Source organism: Fundulus heteroclitus, chromosome 18 (assembly GCF_011125445.2).
Source record: "Fundulus heteroclitus isolate FHET01 chromosome 18, MU-UCD_Fhet_4.1, whole genome shotgun sequence".
Taxonomy (NCBI): domain Eukaryota; kingdom Metazoa; phylum Chordata; class Actinopteri; order Cyprinodontiformes; family Fundulidae; genus Fundulus; species Fundulus heteroclitus.
Window position 1 is genome coordinate 21,793,103 of NC_046378.1, and position 21,345 is coordinate 21,814,447.

The 21,345-nt window shown below is 39.3% G+C and overlaps 1 protein-coding gene across 4 annotated transcripts; it reads right to left on the minus strand.

The window, feature by feature from the left end:
• Positions 1-580: 580 nt before the first annotated feature.
• rtn2a (reticulon 2a) lies at positions 581-20,503 on the minus strand. 4 transcript variants are annotated; one of them, XM_036149534.1, is made up of 10 exons: positions 20,288-20,457; positions 19,471-19,524; positions 18,520-19,101; positions 14,813-15,010; positions 8,521-8,728; positions 6,045-6,183; positions 3,825-3,894; positions 3,689-3,735; positions 3,548-3,606; positions 581-1,817 (listed from the first exon to the last, which is right to left on the minus strand). In XM_036149534.1, the coding sequence occupies exons 1-10, from the start codon at positions 20,316-20,318 to the stop codon at positions 1,742-1,744; spliced, it is 1,464 nt and encodes a 487-aa protein (XP_036005427.1). In that variant the 5' UTR covers positions 20,319-20,457; the 3' UTR covers positions 581-1,741. The 4 variants fall into 4 exon arrangements, with proteins under 4 accessions (XP_036005427.1, XP_036005426.1, XP_021179676.1 ...); XM_036149533.1 differs by having other exon boundaries at positions 14,813-15,016; XM_021324001.2 differs by lacking the exons at positions 14,813-15,010; positions 18,520-19,101; positions 19,471-19,524; positions 20,288-20,457 and adding an exon at positions 12,599-12,709.
• Between the last annotated feature and the right edge of the window lie 842 nt (positions 20,504-21,345).

Below are 21,345 nucleotides of genomic sequence, written 5' to 3' on the forward strand. Positions count from 1 at the left end.
CACTGGCTTAGTGGCGGGTCAGTGTTGGTCTGGGGATGCATCTCCATGGAGGGGTGCACAGACCTGTACACACTGACTGACATTAGGTGTTAAGATGAAATCCTTAGATCAATGTTAGGCCCTTTGCTAGTGCGGTGGATCCTGGGTTCCTCCTCCATGATAATGCAGGCAGTTCCTGGAGGATGAACGAATCAATACCATTGACTGGCCTCCATGCTGCCCTGACCTAAATCCAGCAGATCACCTCTGGGACGTTACGATTAGGTTCACCACCAGGTTGGCCCCCAGTAATGCCCTGGTCAGGATCTGAGAGGAAATACCCTAGGGGACCATTCAACCTTTCATAAGGAGCATGCTCTGACGTTATCAGGCATGCATACAAGCACGTGGAGGCCATACTAACTATTGGTTATCTTTTTGAGTTGCAGTAATGAAATCAGCCTGCTGCATCACTTTTTCGGTTTCATTGTCTCTGTGACTTCAGATTAAGCCCTCTGTGGATTGATGATTTTCCTTTTCATCCAAAGATGTGTCATGTTTTTGTTCCTAAAACATTACGCATTGCCTACGAGCATGGATATCATGTTTATTTTTAATTCTTTATTAAGATCTGATGTGTTCTGATCAAATTCTTTAATTTATTGGAGCAGTGTTCAACACTGTGATCGCACAAAACAGCATCGTGTGTGAGGTGATGGTCAGATCAATGACAAATAAATGGTTGCTGTAAGTAGAGTGAATGATATCTTACACAAAAACCTGAAGTCACAAAAGGCACCTGCTGTATATCACTTCCTCAAATTTTCAGTGTTCATTCACAGCTGGGTAAAAACACAGTAAGGGCACTGAGAGGATCTGTTTAAAAATCCTAAACGTTTCATGAAGCAAACATCCAATAACTAACATCCTGCCAGAAAATCTGAGCATAGGACTTTTCTTCCACTTCCGGTGCATCGGATTAAGCAAAATTATTGCAAATCTCATCTATCTTTTTGCTTCTCTGTTACACCTAGAAAAGGGGGAAAGCATCAGTTTCGAAACACAGAAGTAAAACAAAAGTAGAGAAAATGAAAAGAGAATGACAGCTGGGGGTGCAAATAAAAAGAATATTTCAGAAAGTAAAGAAGAAATTTGACTTTGCTTGAGGCCAGCAGGTTCGTTTCATAAAGTTTTTTTTTTTTTTTTTTTTTCAGAACAGACTCACACATTCAAAAATAATAAACTAGCATTCATGCAGATACATAGCCGTGAGAATGCATGAGAGATGTAGATGTGGTCGTTTTATGCTGCCATGATGATCCCTGCATTTGTCCTCTCGCATCCAGTAAATGACCTGAACGACTTCCTCAGCTTCAGGAGTGTTTCAGAGGGGAGAAATTCCCCCGCACGTACTTCATCACACATCCGTACTACAGCCCTAACTAAGATGCTCATTGAACTTCTGTTATAACACGCTAAAATTATATTTCCAAAGATGACGTTCTCCTCTCTGACAGCAGATCAATGTTTTCACCCAGAACTCATAAACTCTGATTTCACCTTCTGAACATCTGAGCCCCATCCTCCAACCCCTAGAAATGAGACGCAGTTTGAGTATACAGTACATCATTGCGCTTTGGTTCAGGTTCCCAGTTTCTGTAGAGCCATCCACTGGAGGTCTTAGGGACACACTGCTGAGTAAGACATTGAGTGACAATCTGCAACTCTGGCAGTTTCTCCTAAAGTTGTTGTCCATGGGGTTTTACTGGGTTTTAGGTTTGGCACCACCAGGGGTTGTATCGGGAGGAGGGCCGCCACCTTGGACAAGTCTGCGCAGGCTATGGGAGAGAGAAAGAGGGGAGGTTAGTGCCTCTCCATCGCCATACATTTACAGCCTGCCTGAAGACCAACAATGCAACGTCACTGTATATAGCGCTGTAAAAAGTACTGGTTCCCCTGTTGTTGTCACATTTACCTGTTTTAGATCATCAGACCAAATGTAACATTTGATAAAATTAATCTGTGTGAATACAAAGCACAGCTTTCAAATGAGGATATTATATTAGAAGAAAAAAGCTATCTAACCCTATGTGAAATTTGTTATTCCACCCTTGTTAAATCATTAATTAACTGTGACAAAGGTAATTCTACAATACCAATAGCCACACAAGTGTTTGATTAATGCCAGACCTGTAGAATCAAGAACAGAGCCTAGCTGACAACATTAGGGAGGCAAAACGATGTAAAAAAGAAACACAGGAACCTGATTTTTTTATGAAGATGAGTTGATGAAGAAGAAGTCATCAACTTCTATCAGTCTGCAATTGATTACAGAGCCATTTCTAAAGCTTTTGGGACTCCAGTGAACCACAGTGAAAGGATTAGGGTTAACCCTAACCCTAACATGGAACAGAGGTGGAGAATCTCCAGAAAATAATCAGATCCACAGCTGAAACCGCAGCAGATCAAAATTTACATAAATGTCAACTAATTTGCCAAACCAAACATTCCCATTTGCCAGGACTTCTGGGAAGAAATTCTATAGTCTGGCGAGGAAAGAAATTGGAAAGGTGTGTAAAGTGTGTGACCTTCACATTTGGCCTAAAACTAACGGAAACTTTCCCAAAAAAGAATATCTGACTGACAATCAAACATAGAGGCAGTGTGATGCTCTTGGGTTTATTTGCTGCTTTAGTACTTGGATGAGTTTCTATAATTGATAAGGCCGCGAATTCTGCTGTCTGCTGCAAGGAAATCCTCAAGAAGAGTGTCCATTCATCATTTATCTTAAAATCAAGCAGACTTGGGTTATGCTGCAGGAAATTGGTCAAAAATCACCTCAGCAAGTCCATCTCTGAATGGCTTAGAGAACCAAATAGAGGAATTTGGTTGACTGGGTAAAAGTGTGGACTAATATCTGATTGAGATGCTGTGGCATGAACTTTACTAGGCCGTTCATTCCCAAGAACTCTCCAGTGTGGCTGAATTAAAGTAATTCAACAAAGTCCCACACAGCTACATAGGCATAAAGACTCATAAACAGTGATTAGAAATCCCCGATGCAACCGAGTGGGAAAAAACTAAATAATAGGTTAAGGAACAATTCCTTTTTCACATATGCCAGGACGGTTTGAATAGCTTTTTTCCTTTATCAGTTAAATTTCAAAAGTTCCAGTTTACCCTGGTTATCTTTGATTTTTAGATGTGTTTGATGATCTAAAACAATGAATTGTGCCAAAAAAAAAAGCTAAAACAGAAGAAATATTTAGGAGGGCAAATATTTTGTTTAATTAACTGTTTACCCTATCGCTGAAATATTTACACTGTTGCAGTCATTCCATGAGTTAAGACAGAGAAACTCTTCAAACTGGGAATGTTGTCACTAAAAATCCTTAAATGCTTAGTGAGTGAGCATTCAATAAAATGAAGCAAAACATCCGAACTTCACGTATTTAAGGGGTGAAGTGCTTTCCCCCTTTTGAGCTTTATTGTGAATTGCCTCCATAAGAAAACAGTGGTGATTATTTGCTAGTAGCGACTAAGTGCCAAAAGATGGCGCCATACTTACAAGTCCTTGACATTGTCAATTTGGGCCTGAATTTTCCCTATAAAGCCGTCCACTTGTTCCTGTAATGCCACAGTTTGCACAAGAATTATGGTTCTGTTGTGTTTAATGTAACATTTATGTGAGTATATGAAGAGTTATTACCTGCCGTCTTTCATAGAAAAGGGGCAAAGAAAAGAGAGCGATCACACCTGGGTGGAAAAGGAAGAAACAGCTGCCGTGTGAACCAGATTGTTTATTATTACATTTAATGTCACCAGTGAGGATTTAATTTTCTTACTGATGATGAGAATAGTAAGGCCATTGCAAAGGCCTCCCAGGTATGTCACGAGGTACATCAGAAACAGGAGCTAGAGGTTCAAGAAAGACAAAAACAGAAGGGGGAATAAAAACAGCTGGATAACTTTTGTTCATCTTCCATCAAATATATGCAAATAGGTCTGGATAAAATCCTCTTGAATTGGCTTAAATTGCCTTGTTTTAAAAAAGTTACTCATCTTTCTGCAGTGTAGCTCGTTTCCCTATATTCCATTTTGCTTTCTGCACAGTATTTAATATCTGCCGGTGTCCCGGTCTCGGTTACAGGATTGAGTTAATCTGATATGGGACACCCCTGTCTCACATGGAAAAAGAGTCCATCTTATCCAGGGGGTCTCTGTGTGCTGACTCCAGTACGCCATTTAGCATACCAGCAGGGTCACAGTCGACCGGGAGGTCCGGGGATTAAGGGGCTCAACCGGCCCCAATGGAGTCTCATTTTCTACTAATATTTCTGCTCTGTGTGATAAAAATGGAGTGGAAGGAAAATCACAGCAGGGATGTTTATTTATGACCGCAGTAAACGGTATTAAGGGTAAATTTTGTCATAGTTTAGAGACAGAAATCTAAACGTTTAATGAAGAAATTTGTGCAAAATAAATAATCATTGTTCTTATCATTCTTTTCAAAGCAGGTATGTATGTACAGATCCAAAACATTTTAATATTGTGAAAAAAAATGCAATAATTTTGTTAACTATCTTTATCTAAGTGGAACACCGATTGCTGAACTGGTGGATTTTCATCAGAATTATAAGAAATGCATCCTATGCTTGATGAATATATATAATATTTGTTTCACTTTCTGAACTGAGTTCAGAAAGTGAACTCAGTTCAGAAAGTGAGAACATTTTTACAATACCTTTTTTTGCAGCTAAACCCTAATGAGTAAAACATGAACAGATTATGTGGAGAATAGTTTTACACAGTCACCTCGGTACTCTGCTATGGATTGAAGTATTTTGGTGACCGTTTGGATCAGTTTTGTCAAAAATGGTTATTCTTTACCGTGGTCACTTCTAGGTAGATCAAGCTCTCCCTGCAGCACTTTTATATCCCTGGGTAGGGTGCCGGTCAGTGAGGTTTCCAACAAACTACTCCCAGACATAATTTCAGCCGACTTCCTCATCCTCACAGGACAAAATAATATATAAATCGTCGCATTATAAACTCACATTTAAGTTGGAGGCTGCACTGTCACTAAATTTGTCTTTGGTGCCTCCTGTGTTATTCAGGTGTTACTCAAGTTTGGCAAAGAGTTTATCTGCCCTGAGCTCCTGTTATGCTGATTGGCTTAAGTTGTGACATAACAGGTAGGATACACTCCTCAGACTTGCTTCACTCGGTGGGACAAATTGATTTAATTAGCCAGGGACCGGCAGAGAACAACAGCGATCAGATGCACCAACATATTAAAAAGAGATGGTGGGGACTGATAAGTCACTACTAAGTTTTAGCAACAGTGTGAGAACCAAACCAGGTCCACAAGTAGCTTTTTTTTTTTTTTTTTTTAACTGACAGGCTTTGTATTACATGTACAACCGTTCATGCAACTTCAATTCTAGGCAGTAAACAACTAATTTAGGTCAATAAATGCTGATGCACTTAAGCAGTTGCCTTGGACAAGCAAATGACAGTATTTTGTTATGAAACCATATTACAGATGACCAGAATAAAGTCACTCAAACTTTTCCTCCAAAAAATAAAAAAATACATAATCATAGCTTAACATCTTAAAGTATCGGTAAATAAGAGTTTAAAATGCAATCCGATCATGAAAGTAAACCTCACTAGTAAGTATATAATGCTGGGAGCAACATAATACTTAGAATTAGTAGCAGGCCATGTACTTCTGGGCCAGACCATGTTCTAAAGTTGAAAGTGGCTTTGTCTGAGTATTATTTAGGAACATCTTCTGCAGCTCTGAGTTGGCAAGGGTAGGCATAACAATGCTGCTACGCAGGGAGCTGGAATGATGGATGACTGATGATGAGACAAAATGACAAAAAACAGAGCCTCATAGATGTTCAGGTTAATGAGGGCTGGAGAGTCTAAGCGAAGCAAATCTGTTTAGGAACAGTTCATTAAAATAGTTCCACGGTCATGCACGTAATATAGTCCACATAAGCAGAAACACATAAACAAATGAAGAGAAACTAATTTCATCTACATGCATAACTTACCTTGAGGGATTCAAAAAGATGCTCTACAAAAAAAAGCCTCCTCAGGGAATCGAGAGCAGACAGAGTCAGGACAATGGCTTTCTGCATGTAGAGATCAGCTTGCTCTCCACTGAAACTGATGTCGAGATCCAAGTATGACCTGATGGAAAACCACGATCGATATGAAATCAACAGATTTTATGTTAATTCCAACCAACCCTTGATATATCAAGCATATTAACCCATCACCCTTGCTCCCCAAGGGTGATGGGTTAAGAGCAGAAAACAAATTTTGTTGTAATGTATGTTTCAATGACAATAAAGATGATATTACTACTATATTACTATTACTATATTTGCGAAGGAGGCGTCACAGGCCCATCGACGTGTCAGAGATAACTGAATTTTATTGTAAAACTTTTTTTTTACATGCCTAATTGTAATATATATTCTATTTTCAAATATATACAGTATCCTGCAATGCTTTAGATGTTTCAATGTAACATGTCTGAATTTGAAAAAATGTCAGTAGGTTTCAGGACAAAGTTTTACACACGAAGTAGCTAACTCAGCCATTTGAATCAGTTGTGATGGTGCAGACTTTGCTCAATAAAAGATGGATTTTAGAAAATATATATATATAAAAATATATATTATATTAATATACATTATTAATAAATATAACATGTTTTTGCTTTCTTCCTATCCCGGAAGCTTTAACGACTAACCCTTACCAAGGTGGTGGACCTGTTTCTGTTGAATTTGCATGTTATCTAAGCCATTTCAAGGCCTTTGTTGGGCAGTAGTATAAAGCTTGCAACTCCACATTACTCCAGACTTTTTGAATTAAGAAAGCTTCAAACGTCTTCAAACTTTGGAAAACAAGTCCAGTTGTTTTGTGTTCTACTTTTTTTGGAATAAACAATAGCTGCAAATAGCATGCCTGCAATTAATGCTCCAAAGTCCTACAGCTGGTTTAAGGTAGGATAATGTAAACGTTTGCAGGAAGTTAGTGAGCATATTGGCTTTAAGTTAGCAACACTGATATCTGGATTAACTTTAAACAATAAAAAAGCTACCAACTAAATGGAGGCCCACCCTGGAGCTGAATTTGCAGTGAACGAAGGCTTCAGGCAGCATTGCCACCATTTTGGGCTTACTCCACGCAGTACCATTGATTGACTGGTCGACGAAAGAGAATAGGCTTTTTCGGTTTTTCAAATGAGTACATTTATCAAAGCCAGCTCACTGACAGCCGAACTGTTCAGCTTTCTGAAAGCTGCCATTTGCCTGAAACATTTAGTGGCACCAGGATAGCTCCTAAGTGCATGTCGAATCAACTGTGAGGTCCTCTTTTCACGTCGCACCAGCACGGTCGGCGCTTTTTAACACTCAGGGGAGCGTACCAAGCTGCAGGTGAGTATTTGCCAGCTGAGGCTTTTATACGAAGCTTTTAGCTGCCGAAGCTGTGATTTTTGCTTGCTGTGAAGGGTGAGAGAAAAATCTGAAAAAATTATAGAAAAATACACAAAAACAATGACTGATGATTGAGAAGAACGAACATAAATGAAGTATATATATTTGGGACTCTTTTTATTTGGTTGCTTGAGTATTTGTTTTGTGTAATAGAGATTGTTGTGTTTTTTTTTCTGTGCTTTTTATTTTCCAGTCAGTTGATATATTTAACATTTATTCTGCACATCTCTACCATGATTCTCTGTCATAAGAGAATTTTTTTATCTCGACATGACAGTTTTGTTTAAATAATTAAGTTAAGCAAATTAAACTGCAGGAAACTTAGACATGGTTTAGACAAGAATACCAACAGGTTAAACTTATTCAGAATCTGAATCAGAAATACTTTAATAATCCCAGAGGGAAATTACTGTTCCAGTACAGTTATTACACAGTAAAGTATTTAGGTTCAATACACATGTTTTGGTCTGCAGTCGGTGTCTCAGTATACATTTTGTGTCAAATCTTGATTTTTAAGTAAAATATTCAAAAAAAAATCCACAAGACACAATGTCTTGTTTTTGTTTCAAAGGGTTTGTTTTTGTGGATTTTACCACAAAATAAGATTGTTGTATTTTTAGCTTTAAAGCAAAACTGTTCACATTTACTTTTGCTGTTTTGCTGGATTTTTTTTCTCCTACAGAGTAAGTGGGGGTTGAACAGCCAACGTCTAAAAGTCTAATTTTTATTTTTTTCAAATCCAGAAAAAAAAATCACCTTATGTCCATATCTGCGAAAAACCTAATATCAAAGGACGTTTTAATTTGCTGTGGGGTTTAGTTAATTATGCTAATATATGCTAATTAATTTGTCTGATTAATTAGCATAGAAAGCTTCGATCTAATTTGATTTCAAAATGTGAAACAATAAAATAAACCAAGAGAAACCCCAAAAAGCAAAGAACAAACATCAACTCAAGTTTAACAATGAAACAACCAACCCTAGGTTACTTTGATTCCTTGATACAATAAAATGATCTTACTTGAAGGGATGTTGTCCGTCCCCCCAGCTCAGGACATAGAGCAACTGGTAGTAGATGCGTACTGAGATAGTGAAGCACATGACTGCCAGGGAGACTGTGGAGACCACCGTGATGATGCTGAGCTGGAACAGGGAGAGTAAGCCCACCACCAAGGCCGTGAGCACCATGCCACTTCTCTCTGTGTCCTTCCAGTAAATAAGGTCCATCACTGATAGACAGGTAGACGAAGAAAACAAGTTAGAGACATAAAAAAAAGGTTTACAAAGGAGCTGGAAAATTTAAATTGTCATAGGGGTAGATGTTTCAAGTAAATATAAACAAATATTTCAGTATAAATAAAAACTTTAGAAGATTCAGGATGTTGAAATAAGCTGGTAAACCTCTGAGGCTAACTACTAATATTTAAATTTGTATATTAACAAAGGAATACCAGTATCAAAGAAACCACTGAAATATTTTTTGGTCTCGGGTTTTTATCTTAAAGCTGGTATACGGCGTCTGCCTCACCAAAAATGTCATTATGTTAACACATAGTGATAATGAAGCTTATTGATTCTTGACATAGACAGATGTGCAAGAAAAGGGAGCCTGCAGGAATGTTATCGAGATGAAAGGCTAAGGAGGTGAAAGACATTATGAAAAAAAAAAAGGTATTTCCTTCCTCAAGCCTGAGATAGCACACAGCAGCCACAGGCTCCAGCCATGGCTGAATTTAGCCCTTGGAGAAAAAAGCCAGCAGTTGCAGGAGAATTAAAATTCCCAGCACCTGTTGTCAGACGTCAGGCCGTCTGCAGCCATTAATCTACACACGGCTGGTTTCCCTCATTGTCTCCCAGCAACGGCCGGAGCAGACAACTATAATATATACAGTGTCCCACCTCTGCCCTCTCCCTCATCTTTGGCAGCCTTGAAGGGACAGTGTGTCACTAATTTGTCTTTTAATTAGCAAAAATCAAGCATTGCTCCTATAAATACATATTCTGGTAAAGTCACATCACATCAAAAATGAAAATGTTCTCATAATTTTAGTTTAGTAGTGTATAAATACATAGGTGCCGGTGTACCCACTGGGAGACGCCATGTTGTGTCGCTGTTTCTGATATCAGCAGCCGAAAGGGGACAAACGTGTCAACCATACGCATTTTCCCTATCTGTCTCCTGTAAGAAGACGTACAATGAATTTTTTTTCTCTCTCTTGAATTTCTTCTATATCTGGGCTATTGCTTTTCTGTCATTAATTCTAACATCAGACAAAATAACCCGATTAATCACAAAATGCAGTTTTCTCAGCATGATTTAATGTATTAAATGAGAAAAGCTATCCAAACCAATCTGATGCTACGTAAAAAAAAAATAATTTCATAAATTATTTGTGATTAGCCAAATTTTTATGTTCCAATTTTACTAGACTGACTGCTAGATGTGTAGAATCTAGAAAAAAAACAGGAATAGCACCTGCCTGATAACATGAAGTAGCAACATGAAGACTTAAAAACCAGCACATCACGTCCTGATCTTGAAGACGCAACACTTTAAAGCCTTATACAGGTAATTGTGAGGAAACTTCACATATTTAAAGAATAAATGTTTTTGGTTGCTTTAAAAAAATGTCAGGCTTTCAAAAATTAGTATCGTTATTGATACTTTTTGCCTCATTTTAATATTGGGTGTGTAAAATACATTCATTTGTATCTTATAAATTATATGTTCAGAAAAATACTGACTTTGTTGAAGAGGTAGTGGTCTCAAAAATATTTGTATCAAAAATTATTCATTTGGAGTCATAGGGTTAAAGCACAGAAGACAATCAAAGTAATTGATATGTCGCAATTTGGAAAGACTAAAAGCCATTTCTAAGGTTTTAGTGATTCAACAAACTACAGTGGCAGCTATTATCCACAAATGTAGGAAACCGGAGTCTTCCCTGGACTAGCCAGCAAACAAAAAACTAAAAGAGTACATCACCATCTCATCCAGGAGGCAAGGGAAGAACATCTAAAGCACTTTTTGATGGTGCTCCTTTAAAACAGATGTTCCTATGGTTTGTAACTAAAGCACAGGTCTGAGAAGCTGGACAGGGAAATATAAGAAAAAAATAAATGTTTATATATCACATACATTACATACACTATATTGCCAAATGTAAGTGCTCACCAAGCCAAACAATACAAATGAGTTGTTCTTATCCCTTCCATGGTCATAAGTATACAGAAAATGTGAAAGAAGGGGTCGCTCTCAGGATCTCAGTGAATCCCAGCTTGGTTCTGTGTTATTATGCCATCTGGGCAACAAGTATAGTCGTAACATTTCCCTTACACCTAAATATTCAACAGTCAACGATTGGTAATACTGTATAATAAAGTGAAAGCGATGAGGAGCAACAGCAACTCAGCCACAAAGCTGTAGGCCACATAAACTGTCAGAGCGGGGGCAGTGGATGGTGAGGCTCATAGTGGGCAGAGGAGAAGGGGTGTGCTGAACGCTTCAACATATCAAGAGATCTTAGACTATTACACCATGTCAACTTTGTAGGAACAGTTTGGAGATGGTTCCTTTGGAGATGGTTCCTTCCTCTTCTGACATGATAACATGGATGAACGTTTGGTGTGGGTGACCTTGACTGCCCTGCACAGAGTCCTGACCTCAACCAATTAGAACCCAAGTGGTGTTTTGAATTAGAGCAGAGGCTGAGAGCCATGCCTTGACATGCAATGCGCCTCTGGAAAAATGATCAAAAACTCCCATAGAAACACTCCAGAACCTTGTAGACAGCTTTCCCAGAGGAGCTGAAGCTGCTATAGCTGCAAAGGGTGGACCAACATCCTATTGAACCCAATGGATTAATTATGGGATGTTTCTTAGGTTCATATGCAAATTGTGGCAGGTGAGTGAATATATCTATATCTATATCTATCTATCTATCTATCTATCTATCTATCTATCTATCTATCTATCTATCTATCTATCTATCTATCTATCTATCTATCTATCTATCTATCTATCTATCTATCTATCTATCTATCTATCTATCTATCTATCTATCTATATCTATACATATCTATCTATCTATCTATCTATCTATCTATCTATCTATCTATCTATCTATCTATCTATCTATCTATCTATCTATCTATCTATCTATCTATCTATATATATATATATATATATATATATATATATATATATATATATATATATACATATATCAATATATGTCAAAAGTATTGAAAGGGTATGTTGGTGACCCCGGGTTTAAAGCAACACTTTCAAAAGACGCAGACAAATCTAAATGACTACAGTGATTTACTCTTATGAGTCCACTCACATACATCTGCATCATGTAGATTTAGTCCAAAAAAAAACAAATTTTGTTGTGCTGATCTTTTTTTCCTTCTGCGAGCAATAATCATTAATGGAATTGACTCAATAAACCAATATGAAGATGACTGAATGGTTTACTTGAGCATTAAGTGAGTCCAGTGTTTGATTCAAAGCAAGCATCCATCTATTCATTCTCACTCAGGTCATGTCAGCTCAATCACATGTCCAAGAATGTCAAACTACAGACTGAAATATCTGTGCACGTACCAGTTGTTCACTCTAAAGTGGGAAAATGGAGCGGCAAAAGGACAGCTGTCTAGTACCATCACAACACTTTTGTTTTTACCTCATTTGTAAGGCAGATGCTTATTTAAAATTAAGGTAACTGATACAGACTTCAACCTGTGATACAGAGCAGCCCATCGGTCTAAAGTTGAACACACCTGCAGCTTATCTAAGCCTCAAGTGGACCGGCTTGTAAACTGATCTAAAGGAGATGATAACTGTCTTCTAAACAGCCTGGCCATTGCTCCACAACACAAAAGTGACAAAGCTTAGGAGGAGTATGTTGGTGAAGCCAAAAATTTGGTTTTATTTCTTCATAATCAAACCCTGCTTCTTTTCACTATCTTTCCGTTGGTTTTATACCAACTTAAATCCAACAACACGTTTTTTTCTTATTTCAGCTAAACACGTCAACCTCTGCATTTTAACTACACAGGGATAAAAACCTTTGAATTTCCTCACAACGTCTTACCTTTACTGGCCATGTTTGGTCGCTGCTCCAGTCTCCCTCTCTCCCCTAAAACCTTCTGTCCCCTTCTGTCTCCCCCGCCTAACGTACTCCCCTCACCCCCCTGAGCTGTTTTTGGACACCCAATGCTCACTCAGCAGTGCAAAGGCCTAGCAGCCCAAAATAATCTGCTTGTCCACAGGCCACAGGACCGCCCACCACTATTCAAGCCTGACTGCCAGAGTTTATTATCCAACTTTATTTTGAAAATCGCCAGCTTTTTAAAACCCAATCCAATCAGGAAGAAATAACTGTGGCAATATTTAGCCGTCATTTATCAAACTAAACACGCGATGAAAACTTTATTTCTCATTATTGTCTACAGCAAAAGTCCAGTCTTCTTCTCTTCAAAGAGAAACTGAAAAGATGTCTGCTACATATGTGAAAATAGCTTGTGTTTTGTTGTTGAGAAACTTTTTGACTTGCGTTTTAACCTCCAGATTATTTTTATCGTGTGTCTTTTACCCTTTTATTTACTATTATGCCACCTAATTTTCAAATTTTAGATCATTTGTATGTGAAATGCTTTGGGACTGTTTTGCCAGTGAAAAGTGCTTAGTAAATCAGCTTTACTGAAACTTTACTACATTGCTGAGAAGTGTGACCACAAAAAACAACAACTTTAAATTACTTGTGATAGGAGTAAAAAGTACCTTTTATGCTATTCTTTACTTTTTCATGTTAATTAGAGCGTTTAGGAACTTTTAAATAATAATGATGATTGATGATTATTTGTTTTTGTGTTATATAGAACCAACTGACACACATAGGCCCATTATTCTAAGCCAATCGTCAAAGTAGAAAAGACAAGAGAACATGCCATTCAAATAAGGCAGATGTATTTTAATCCTAAAGAGTCAGAAAGTAGCTCTTAATGTTAAATAAATATTACCTAAATGTGCTCATATCTACTTTAATAATCATTAAAAAGTAAGGAAAACTGAAACTCTGTCCAAAAAGGTTGGATTAGGACCCATGTTAATTTTGACATAAAGAATGGACGTAAAAAAATCCACAATTATCTCAAAAGTGCAGCAAACAGAGGCATCTCCATCACAACTATTAGACGCTACATGCCAAATGGTTGTTGAGAAAGTATGCCAGGAAATAACCTTTTATACAGTTTACTGAATGCTACTGGAACTACAGACTAAGGTTAAACTATACACATCACTCCAGGGGTGTGTGTGGTAAAACTAAAGATGACTATTTGAAAAAGCAGCAAATGGCCACTGTTAGTCGGTTGTGTGATGCTGCCTGCTTGTTTACCTTCTACAGAATACTAGGTGCCTTGGAAAAAAGGATACAGCCGGGTATCAGGAGTAGCGGGGCCTATTAATGTGGAAGTGTCGATTTATTAACATTGTTGAATTAATGTAATTGATAGAAATCTAATAAATGTATTCGAATTTTTAAATCAGCATACCAGAATTAAATCCACCTTATAAGAAATAAAAGACTTTTCAATCAAGGAAACTTTTTAAAATTATTCAAGATTTTTCTTCCACCCAGATGTGACTCGCAGTACCTGAAGTAAGTAGAAAGGAAAATTCTCTTGTGGCTACTCTACAAGTGACCTATTTATTTAAGACAAGCCTAGTTGTGTTATCGGCCTGACCACAAAGTTATCAGCAGGCTTTACAGCCCTCCTTCATCCACCTAAATAAGACCTAGCTGCTGTCTGACCCCTGCAGTCGTCCACTTGAAAGCCCATCAAGCTTGATGACTGAAACTTATCTCTAATGAGCCCCTTCTCTGCATCGCCCACTGAAGAGCTGCCAACTTGCTCCGACAAATCTGCACACAAAGAATCAGCAGACAGAGGCACGCTCGTCCCACTTTCTGTGAGACAGACGACACTCGCTGATATCAGCTCTGGTGGTGTGCGTGTTTGAAAACGTCCACCAAAGCCTGGAATGTTTTCCCTACAATTACCCCATCGTTCCTGAGACCCAGAGAGAGTTGGTTACTGTGGAGACAAAGAACAGCCAGGACTTCTGCTGGTCCAGCTTTGCCTGCCTGCCCCTGTAGGTACATGCTAACCTTAAAACATTGATTTATGAGGCGCAGAAAAGAATGTTTCTCAGCAAAAATGTAAAAACATGAAAAGCAATGCGACGGAAGAAGAGCAATAGTCACAGATATGATAAAAAAAAAATTATTGAAGTAATCTTGTACCTGCTATGCGGACGCATACAGTCAGATCCTCTGTTAGGTACGGTGCTGAAATCCAGTGATCTGTGACCAGCTGTTCCTGAGAGTTACCGCCTACGGACGCCGGAGACGCCGGGTCTGTGGGTCGCACACATGTGAGCAGCTTGACTGAAATGGTTTCCAAGGTGACGGGAGACTCGGGCTCCGAGGTTGGTGAATCCTCTGCAGCTGGGAAACAGAGGACGATGTCACCATGGTGATAATGTTAATAAATACAGCTCTTTCTTTGCATCACCTAAACACTGCAGGACCATTTACTGTAACTTGGAATTATTGTGTGCTGCATGACATCAGCTAGAGTAACAGGAAGATCTCACAAATCTGACGATGTAAGGCCTTTCAATATACACTCACCAGCCCCTTTATTAGCTACACCTCTTCAATTGGCACAAGACAGACAGCAGCTCAATGTATTGAGACACCCAGACGTAGTGAAGATGACTTGCTAAGGGTAAAACAAGGCACTAAAATGGAGCATAATGGAGATTTAGGGGACTTTGAAGGTAGCATGGTTGTTGGGTCTCCTGGGTGTGTGAGTATTTTATAAACAGCTGTTCTACTGAGATTTTCACAATCAGTTTTTTATGGTTTAGGCTGAATAGTGTAAAATAAAGAAAATATTCAGTGAGCCTCAGTCGTGTTACAAAAAATGCCTTGCTGTAGTCATATGCGAATGGGCATAGTGGTTCAAAATGACAGAGAGGCATCAGCAGCTCTCATGACCGCGCGTCCCAACAAGGTACCGTCTCTGAAACCGCAACACGTCAAACTTTGAAGTGGATGGGCTACAGCAGCAGAACACCACACTGAGAACCTCCTGTCAACTAAGAACGGGAAACTGAGACCACAGTGCGCACAGGCTCACCGTAGTTGGACAATAACTGTTTTGATTTAACTTGCAACAAACGAATAATGTGGTCTCTAATGTGGGGTAACCACATTAAAGCATTCATCCATGGCCGGTTCAAAGTGTCGGTGGTAATGTGATGATGTGGGCATCTTTCCTTTGACCACTTTTGGCCCTTTTGTGCCAATTAAGCATTGTTTAAATACCATAGCCTGCTTGAGTGTCGTTTCCTTTAACAATCCAGGAATTTCTTAATGTAAGAAATGCCTGGAGGGGGCTGAACATAATGATGGGGAGAAAACAAAAAGCCCAGTGTTCAGGACCCATCCACTTTGCAAATGATTTGAATAATTACTACAGCAGGTGTTACAAGAATGATTTCAATGATGAAATTGACTCCATCTGTGCAGCTCTGGAAACTAATTTGGCATCATTGTATATTAAGGAAATTTTGTGTTTTGAGGGAATTAATCCTCGTAAAGCCACTGGTCCAGAGGGTATTGGGGGAAAGGTCCTGAAGGAATGTGCCACACAACTGGATCCTGTATTTCAGCTATTATTATTTGAGAGGTTTCTCAACACTGGCTTTTTCCCGCAGGCATGCAAGACATCAGTTATTGCCCCAAAACACACATTAAAGCTCTACATACTTCAGACCAATCGCCCATACATCTCTACTGAACAAATGCAATGAGAGGCTGGTTAGTAAGGAACGCTTATCCACAACGGTTGACCACATGGAGCCCATGCACTTTGCCAAAAGGGCTAATCGAGGGGTAGAGGATGCCAATCTTACCCTCCTGGATAAAATACATAGCCTTTTACCTCGAACATGTGTGCACATATTGTTTATGTGTATACATCTATGTGACCTAAATGTCAGCAGCCATCTGGTGCTGCGGATTAAAGAGTTTCTGAGAGAGAGAGAGAGAGAGACCCCAACGGGAACGACTTGATAATTTCCTATGTCTTATTGTAGAATTTTGAACATAGGTGTTCCACAGGGTTGTGTGTTGTCTCCACTCCTTTCTTTGTACATTATTGATCAGCGTTTTAATAGCAGTCAGCTTTTGCTCATTAAATATGCTGATGATATGGCATTGGTAGCTGGCCTGGAAGATGCTGACAGTCCATCTTACTTTCAGCACATTGACCAGCTTTCCTTAGATCTTAATATCAGTAAAACCAGAGAGTAATTTTTAGGGATAGGACTGGAGCAGCAGGTGCCAGACCTTCTTTTAAGCCTATTTTCATGAGAGGCCAGGAAGTGGAGTAGATCACTGATTTTAAATACCTCGGAACAGTTATAGATAACAAACTGAACTTTCAGCTAAATGCTGATTGTGTTTATGGGAAGGCTAGACAGCGTCTTTTTCTTTTAAGAAGGTTAAAGAGTTTAAATGTTAGCACGATCACCTTACAGTTGGTGTTTGGGGCAATTATTAAAAGTGTCCCGTCTTTCAACATAGTCTGCTGGTATGGAGACCTCTTAGTCAAAGACAAGATCAACTTGAGTTGGGTAGTTAAACAGGCCAATAAAATAATTGGTCTTCAGCAAATTCAACTTCCCGATTTACATAAAAAGGCTTTAAGGAAAAAAGCAATACAGATTTACAAGAATCCTGCTCATCCTTTTTAAGCTTCCTTTCAGCTGCTGCCATCTGGCAGGAGCCTGAGAGTCAGGTATAAAAACTCCTATGTTCCCTCTACTGTGACCTTTTTGAATAAGGAATATTTTAGGTAAGCACTGCTCGTTACATTGTGGGTCTCACTTACTTTATTTTGTTCAATCATTTATTTTAATATTGTCTTTTATGGAACTCTTTTAATATTGTTAAATATTGTTTTTTAGTGACGCTGTTCTTTTAGAGATGCGTTTTAAATGATGTGTTTTATGAATGAACTGCTGCCAGATGTGAAAGACGAATCTCAGGAAATGTGATGGACAATAAAGTTATCTTATCTTATCTTATCTTATCTTATCTTATCTTATCTTATCTTATCTTATCTTATCTTATCTTATCTTATCTTATCTTATCTCATGGCCACTTTGAGCAGGATAATGCAGCATGCCATGAAGCATAGATCTTAAACAGTTTTTTTTTCTTCATATGACCATGTTTAAAGGTCACTTAATGCCAAAGGCTTCCTTAGTAACCAAATTTCAATTCAATGAGGTGGAGTAGGATTTGCAGCATGGATCTTGATTTCAATATGGACCAAAATATCAGAGCAATGTCTTTAACACCTTTTTGAATCTATACCATGAGACGTGGAGACAGATCTTAGGGCAAAAGGTGGTCCAAGGTCGTACGAGCAAGGTGTACCTTATAAAGTGGCCCCGGATTGTATTGGTATGTTAGAAACAACAAGAATTCAATTTGTGTGAAGGTGTCTGCCTTCTGGGTTTACTCAGCAATGTGGCTTGATGTCATATTCTGCTTGTCTGAGCCACATGGAATGAAGGACCCCATGAAGAAAAAGGTCATCGTGTGTCAGACTTTATAATTAGCCCTGGGTGCATGAAGGTTTGATACAAATGGCTGCAGACAGCAGGGATGAGCTGAAGGCTGACAGTGCCAGTAGTAAAACATATATGACATTTGCCAGGCAAAACCAGTTTCTCATCATCTCCTAAAACAAAAGCTACAGTATATAAGATTTCTTTCATATCAATTTGTTTCAGGGGTATTTTAGCTGATTTTCAGGAAGTATATTATATTATGGCAATTTTTATATTTTAATATAATCATATTTTATTTTTTAGAAGGTTTAAAGCTTAACTTTTAATATTCAAAAATACATCTAAGTTTCTATTTCTTACCCTGAACTATCTGTGAGGGACTGTGTTGCTGGGATGACTGAATCTCCAAAGGAGACTGCCCAATCAGGCCTTCACTCTCTTCTTGTCCCTCTCCTGGGTCCGCCCTTTGACTTTCTGAGTCCAGAGTTTCAGGAGAGGGCTGCACTGTAATAATTTCCCCTTGTTCCATTTCCCTTCTTCCCACAGGGCTTGCTGTCCTTGGTTCCACTGGGTCCCGGGCTCTAGTTTCTAATGTTGCCTCTTCTTCATCTTGACTGAATAACGCCTGTGGCTCCCAGTCCACATCGGGGGAGTCCAACAGCATTTCCAGCGTGTCAGTTCGAATCAAAGGAGTTCGACCTGGCCGGGGGACACCCCTGCGTCGCTCGCGATGGTGGCGTGAGGTCCCAACTGCTTCGGCCTCTGTGATGGCGATGTAAGAGAAGGTGAGCTCGAAGGAGTGCTGGCGAGGGGTTCCCCAGATGGACGGAGAGGAGGCTTGTCCTTCATCATCGTTCGGATCTCCTAACTCGTCCTCTTCATCGTCGTCGGACCACTCCCTGGCTGTTTGCAGCTCGCACATCTCCGACTCCTCGTTGCCGCCTGGATACAAATCAAGAAAGACCGCCATTAACGTAGAAGGACAATGATGACAAAGACATCTGAATGCCTTTAACATTTTTCCTGGCAGATGAAAGGATAGATAAAAGTGTCCCATTTTAAGATGAAACCTGCTTTGATGGTTGAAAGCTCCTGTAAAAAATACATTCCACAATATTGTTGTTCTGATTTGTAGAGCTTCACAGATAAAACTAAAAGAGGTATCGTATGGATGGATGAATGTATGGATGTATGGATGTATGTATGGATGTATGGATGTATGGATGGATGGATGTATGTATGTATGGATGGATGGATGGATGGATGGATGGATGGATGGATGGATGGATGGATGATGTGAGTGCTTCTTACCATCGGTGCATGGAGGTGTTGAGTCTGGAGTGGATGCCACAGAGCCATATTCCTCTGGAAGAAAGTAATTTCATGCAAAGCAATACTGAGATTAAAAACATTCATCTCCAAAGTGTTCCACTGTAAAGCTCAGCACAGATGTATTACCGATGAGAAAAAAACGCACAAGACCCATTAACACTGCAGTACAACGCAAGAAGTATCTGTAGATAAGGTATAATTCATTCCTTGGCTTCATTTAACATTAAAACATATTGTTAAAGTCTAACAAATATAACATATCAGAGCAAGAAACACAGCGTGTTCATCACTGCTAAATGCAGACTGTAGGTCATTGAATACTGAGTGGTTCTAGCAGAAGTAAAGGGCTTTTACTACATTAGATTTCCAGGATGACACCAGTGCATAAATCAAGCAGGCAACCATTGAACTGAGTGCAGCATATTCTGTTCAAAGGTTGTGTGGACACAGGCAAATACTTGGCCACTGTAACTTAGCTCTGGATTAGATTAGGTGCACACAAATTCGAAGCACAACAGAAGCATTCAGGGAGGAATGATTTACAATCCGCAAAAAAAACCTGCAAACTGAGGCATGGTAGCAACACCAATGTGTGTGTTTAAACTGCCGGGATCCATTTAATGTTTATTCGAGGTAAAAGCAGGAGAGAGGAGGAGAGGGTGAGCTAACGCACACGATGCTCAGACTCTTGGTGAGGGAAAAGATGCTGCGGTGGGCTCTGCACATCTGCGAGATGGGCTAATGCAGATCTCCACTGTGCGACCATGCACAAAAAACAAACAAAAACCAGACTTACGGCAGTGGGAGAATCCTAAAACCTGGCCCATACTCCATCAAGACATTGCTGGGCCCATCCAGTCTGGAAGCCCCCCCTCCCTCATCTGCTGCCTGCGCTCACGTTGTGTGGATTCAGTCTCTTCCTCCGTCTCCTGTAAAAGCAGCTTCCTCCCTCTAGTGCCTCTGTTACTCAGCAACCCCGCCCTGCCTCACTCCAACATCCTCCCCTCCGCTGCTTTCGCTCGTCATCTCCCGTTGCATCGCTGAGGCTGCAGCCTACACTACCGAGGAGGGAGGAGAGCACGAGTGTCTGTTGTTATCTTTCCATTCATAGCCAGTCTATGCCTATCTGCTTCTAATCACGTGGTTGCAGCTTTAGGAGCAGGAGACAGGGAGTAGAAAGGGAGGGATAAGTCATTAATAATGCAGCACACACACTTACAGATAGTAATGCAGGCTCAACTGTAATACTTTACATCACGTAAAGTCTGGTTCAGTTTGTAGCATAGTTATCTTTCAGATTGTCAGATGCATTTATAAAAAAAAGTAAAAACAAAAGTGGTGCTATGAAAGAGGTCTAAGCAACAACGTCATGTAGGGGGCAGTGAAGTGTCAGAGTAAAACGGGTCCTACTAAAAACTGCTGAGACGAATTACAGAAGCAAAAGGACCGGAAAATGTGTTTACGATATCATGGTTTCTGTTTTAGACAAATTTTGTACAAGGGGGATAGCTCAAAAACTCAGAAATGGAATTTCAAAACCTAAAATACTTAAAATAATTGCTACCCCTTAAATTTTTCACATGACAACGACAAATGTTGGTATACTTTATCCTGTTTTATGCGACTGACACACAAGGGGGTGTATGCTTGTGGAGTGAGAGAAAAAGGATACTTTTGTTTGGTTTTACATCTTCATAACAAGTAAAATATATTTCAAATTTGTGGCATGATTTTGCAACAGTCCCCCTTGTATCAGTGGTTTGTATAACCCCAGTTTGCTGACATTACACCTGGAAATGTTTTTGGGGTTGTCTACCAGCTTTACACAGCCTTCCAAGCAGATTACAATTAATC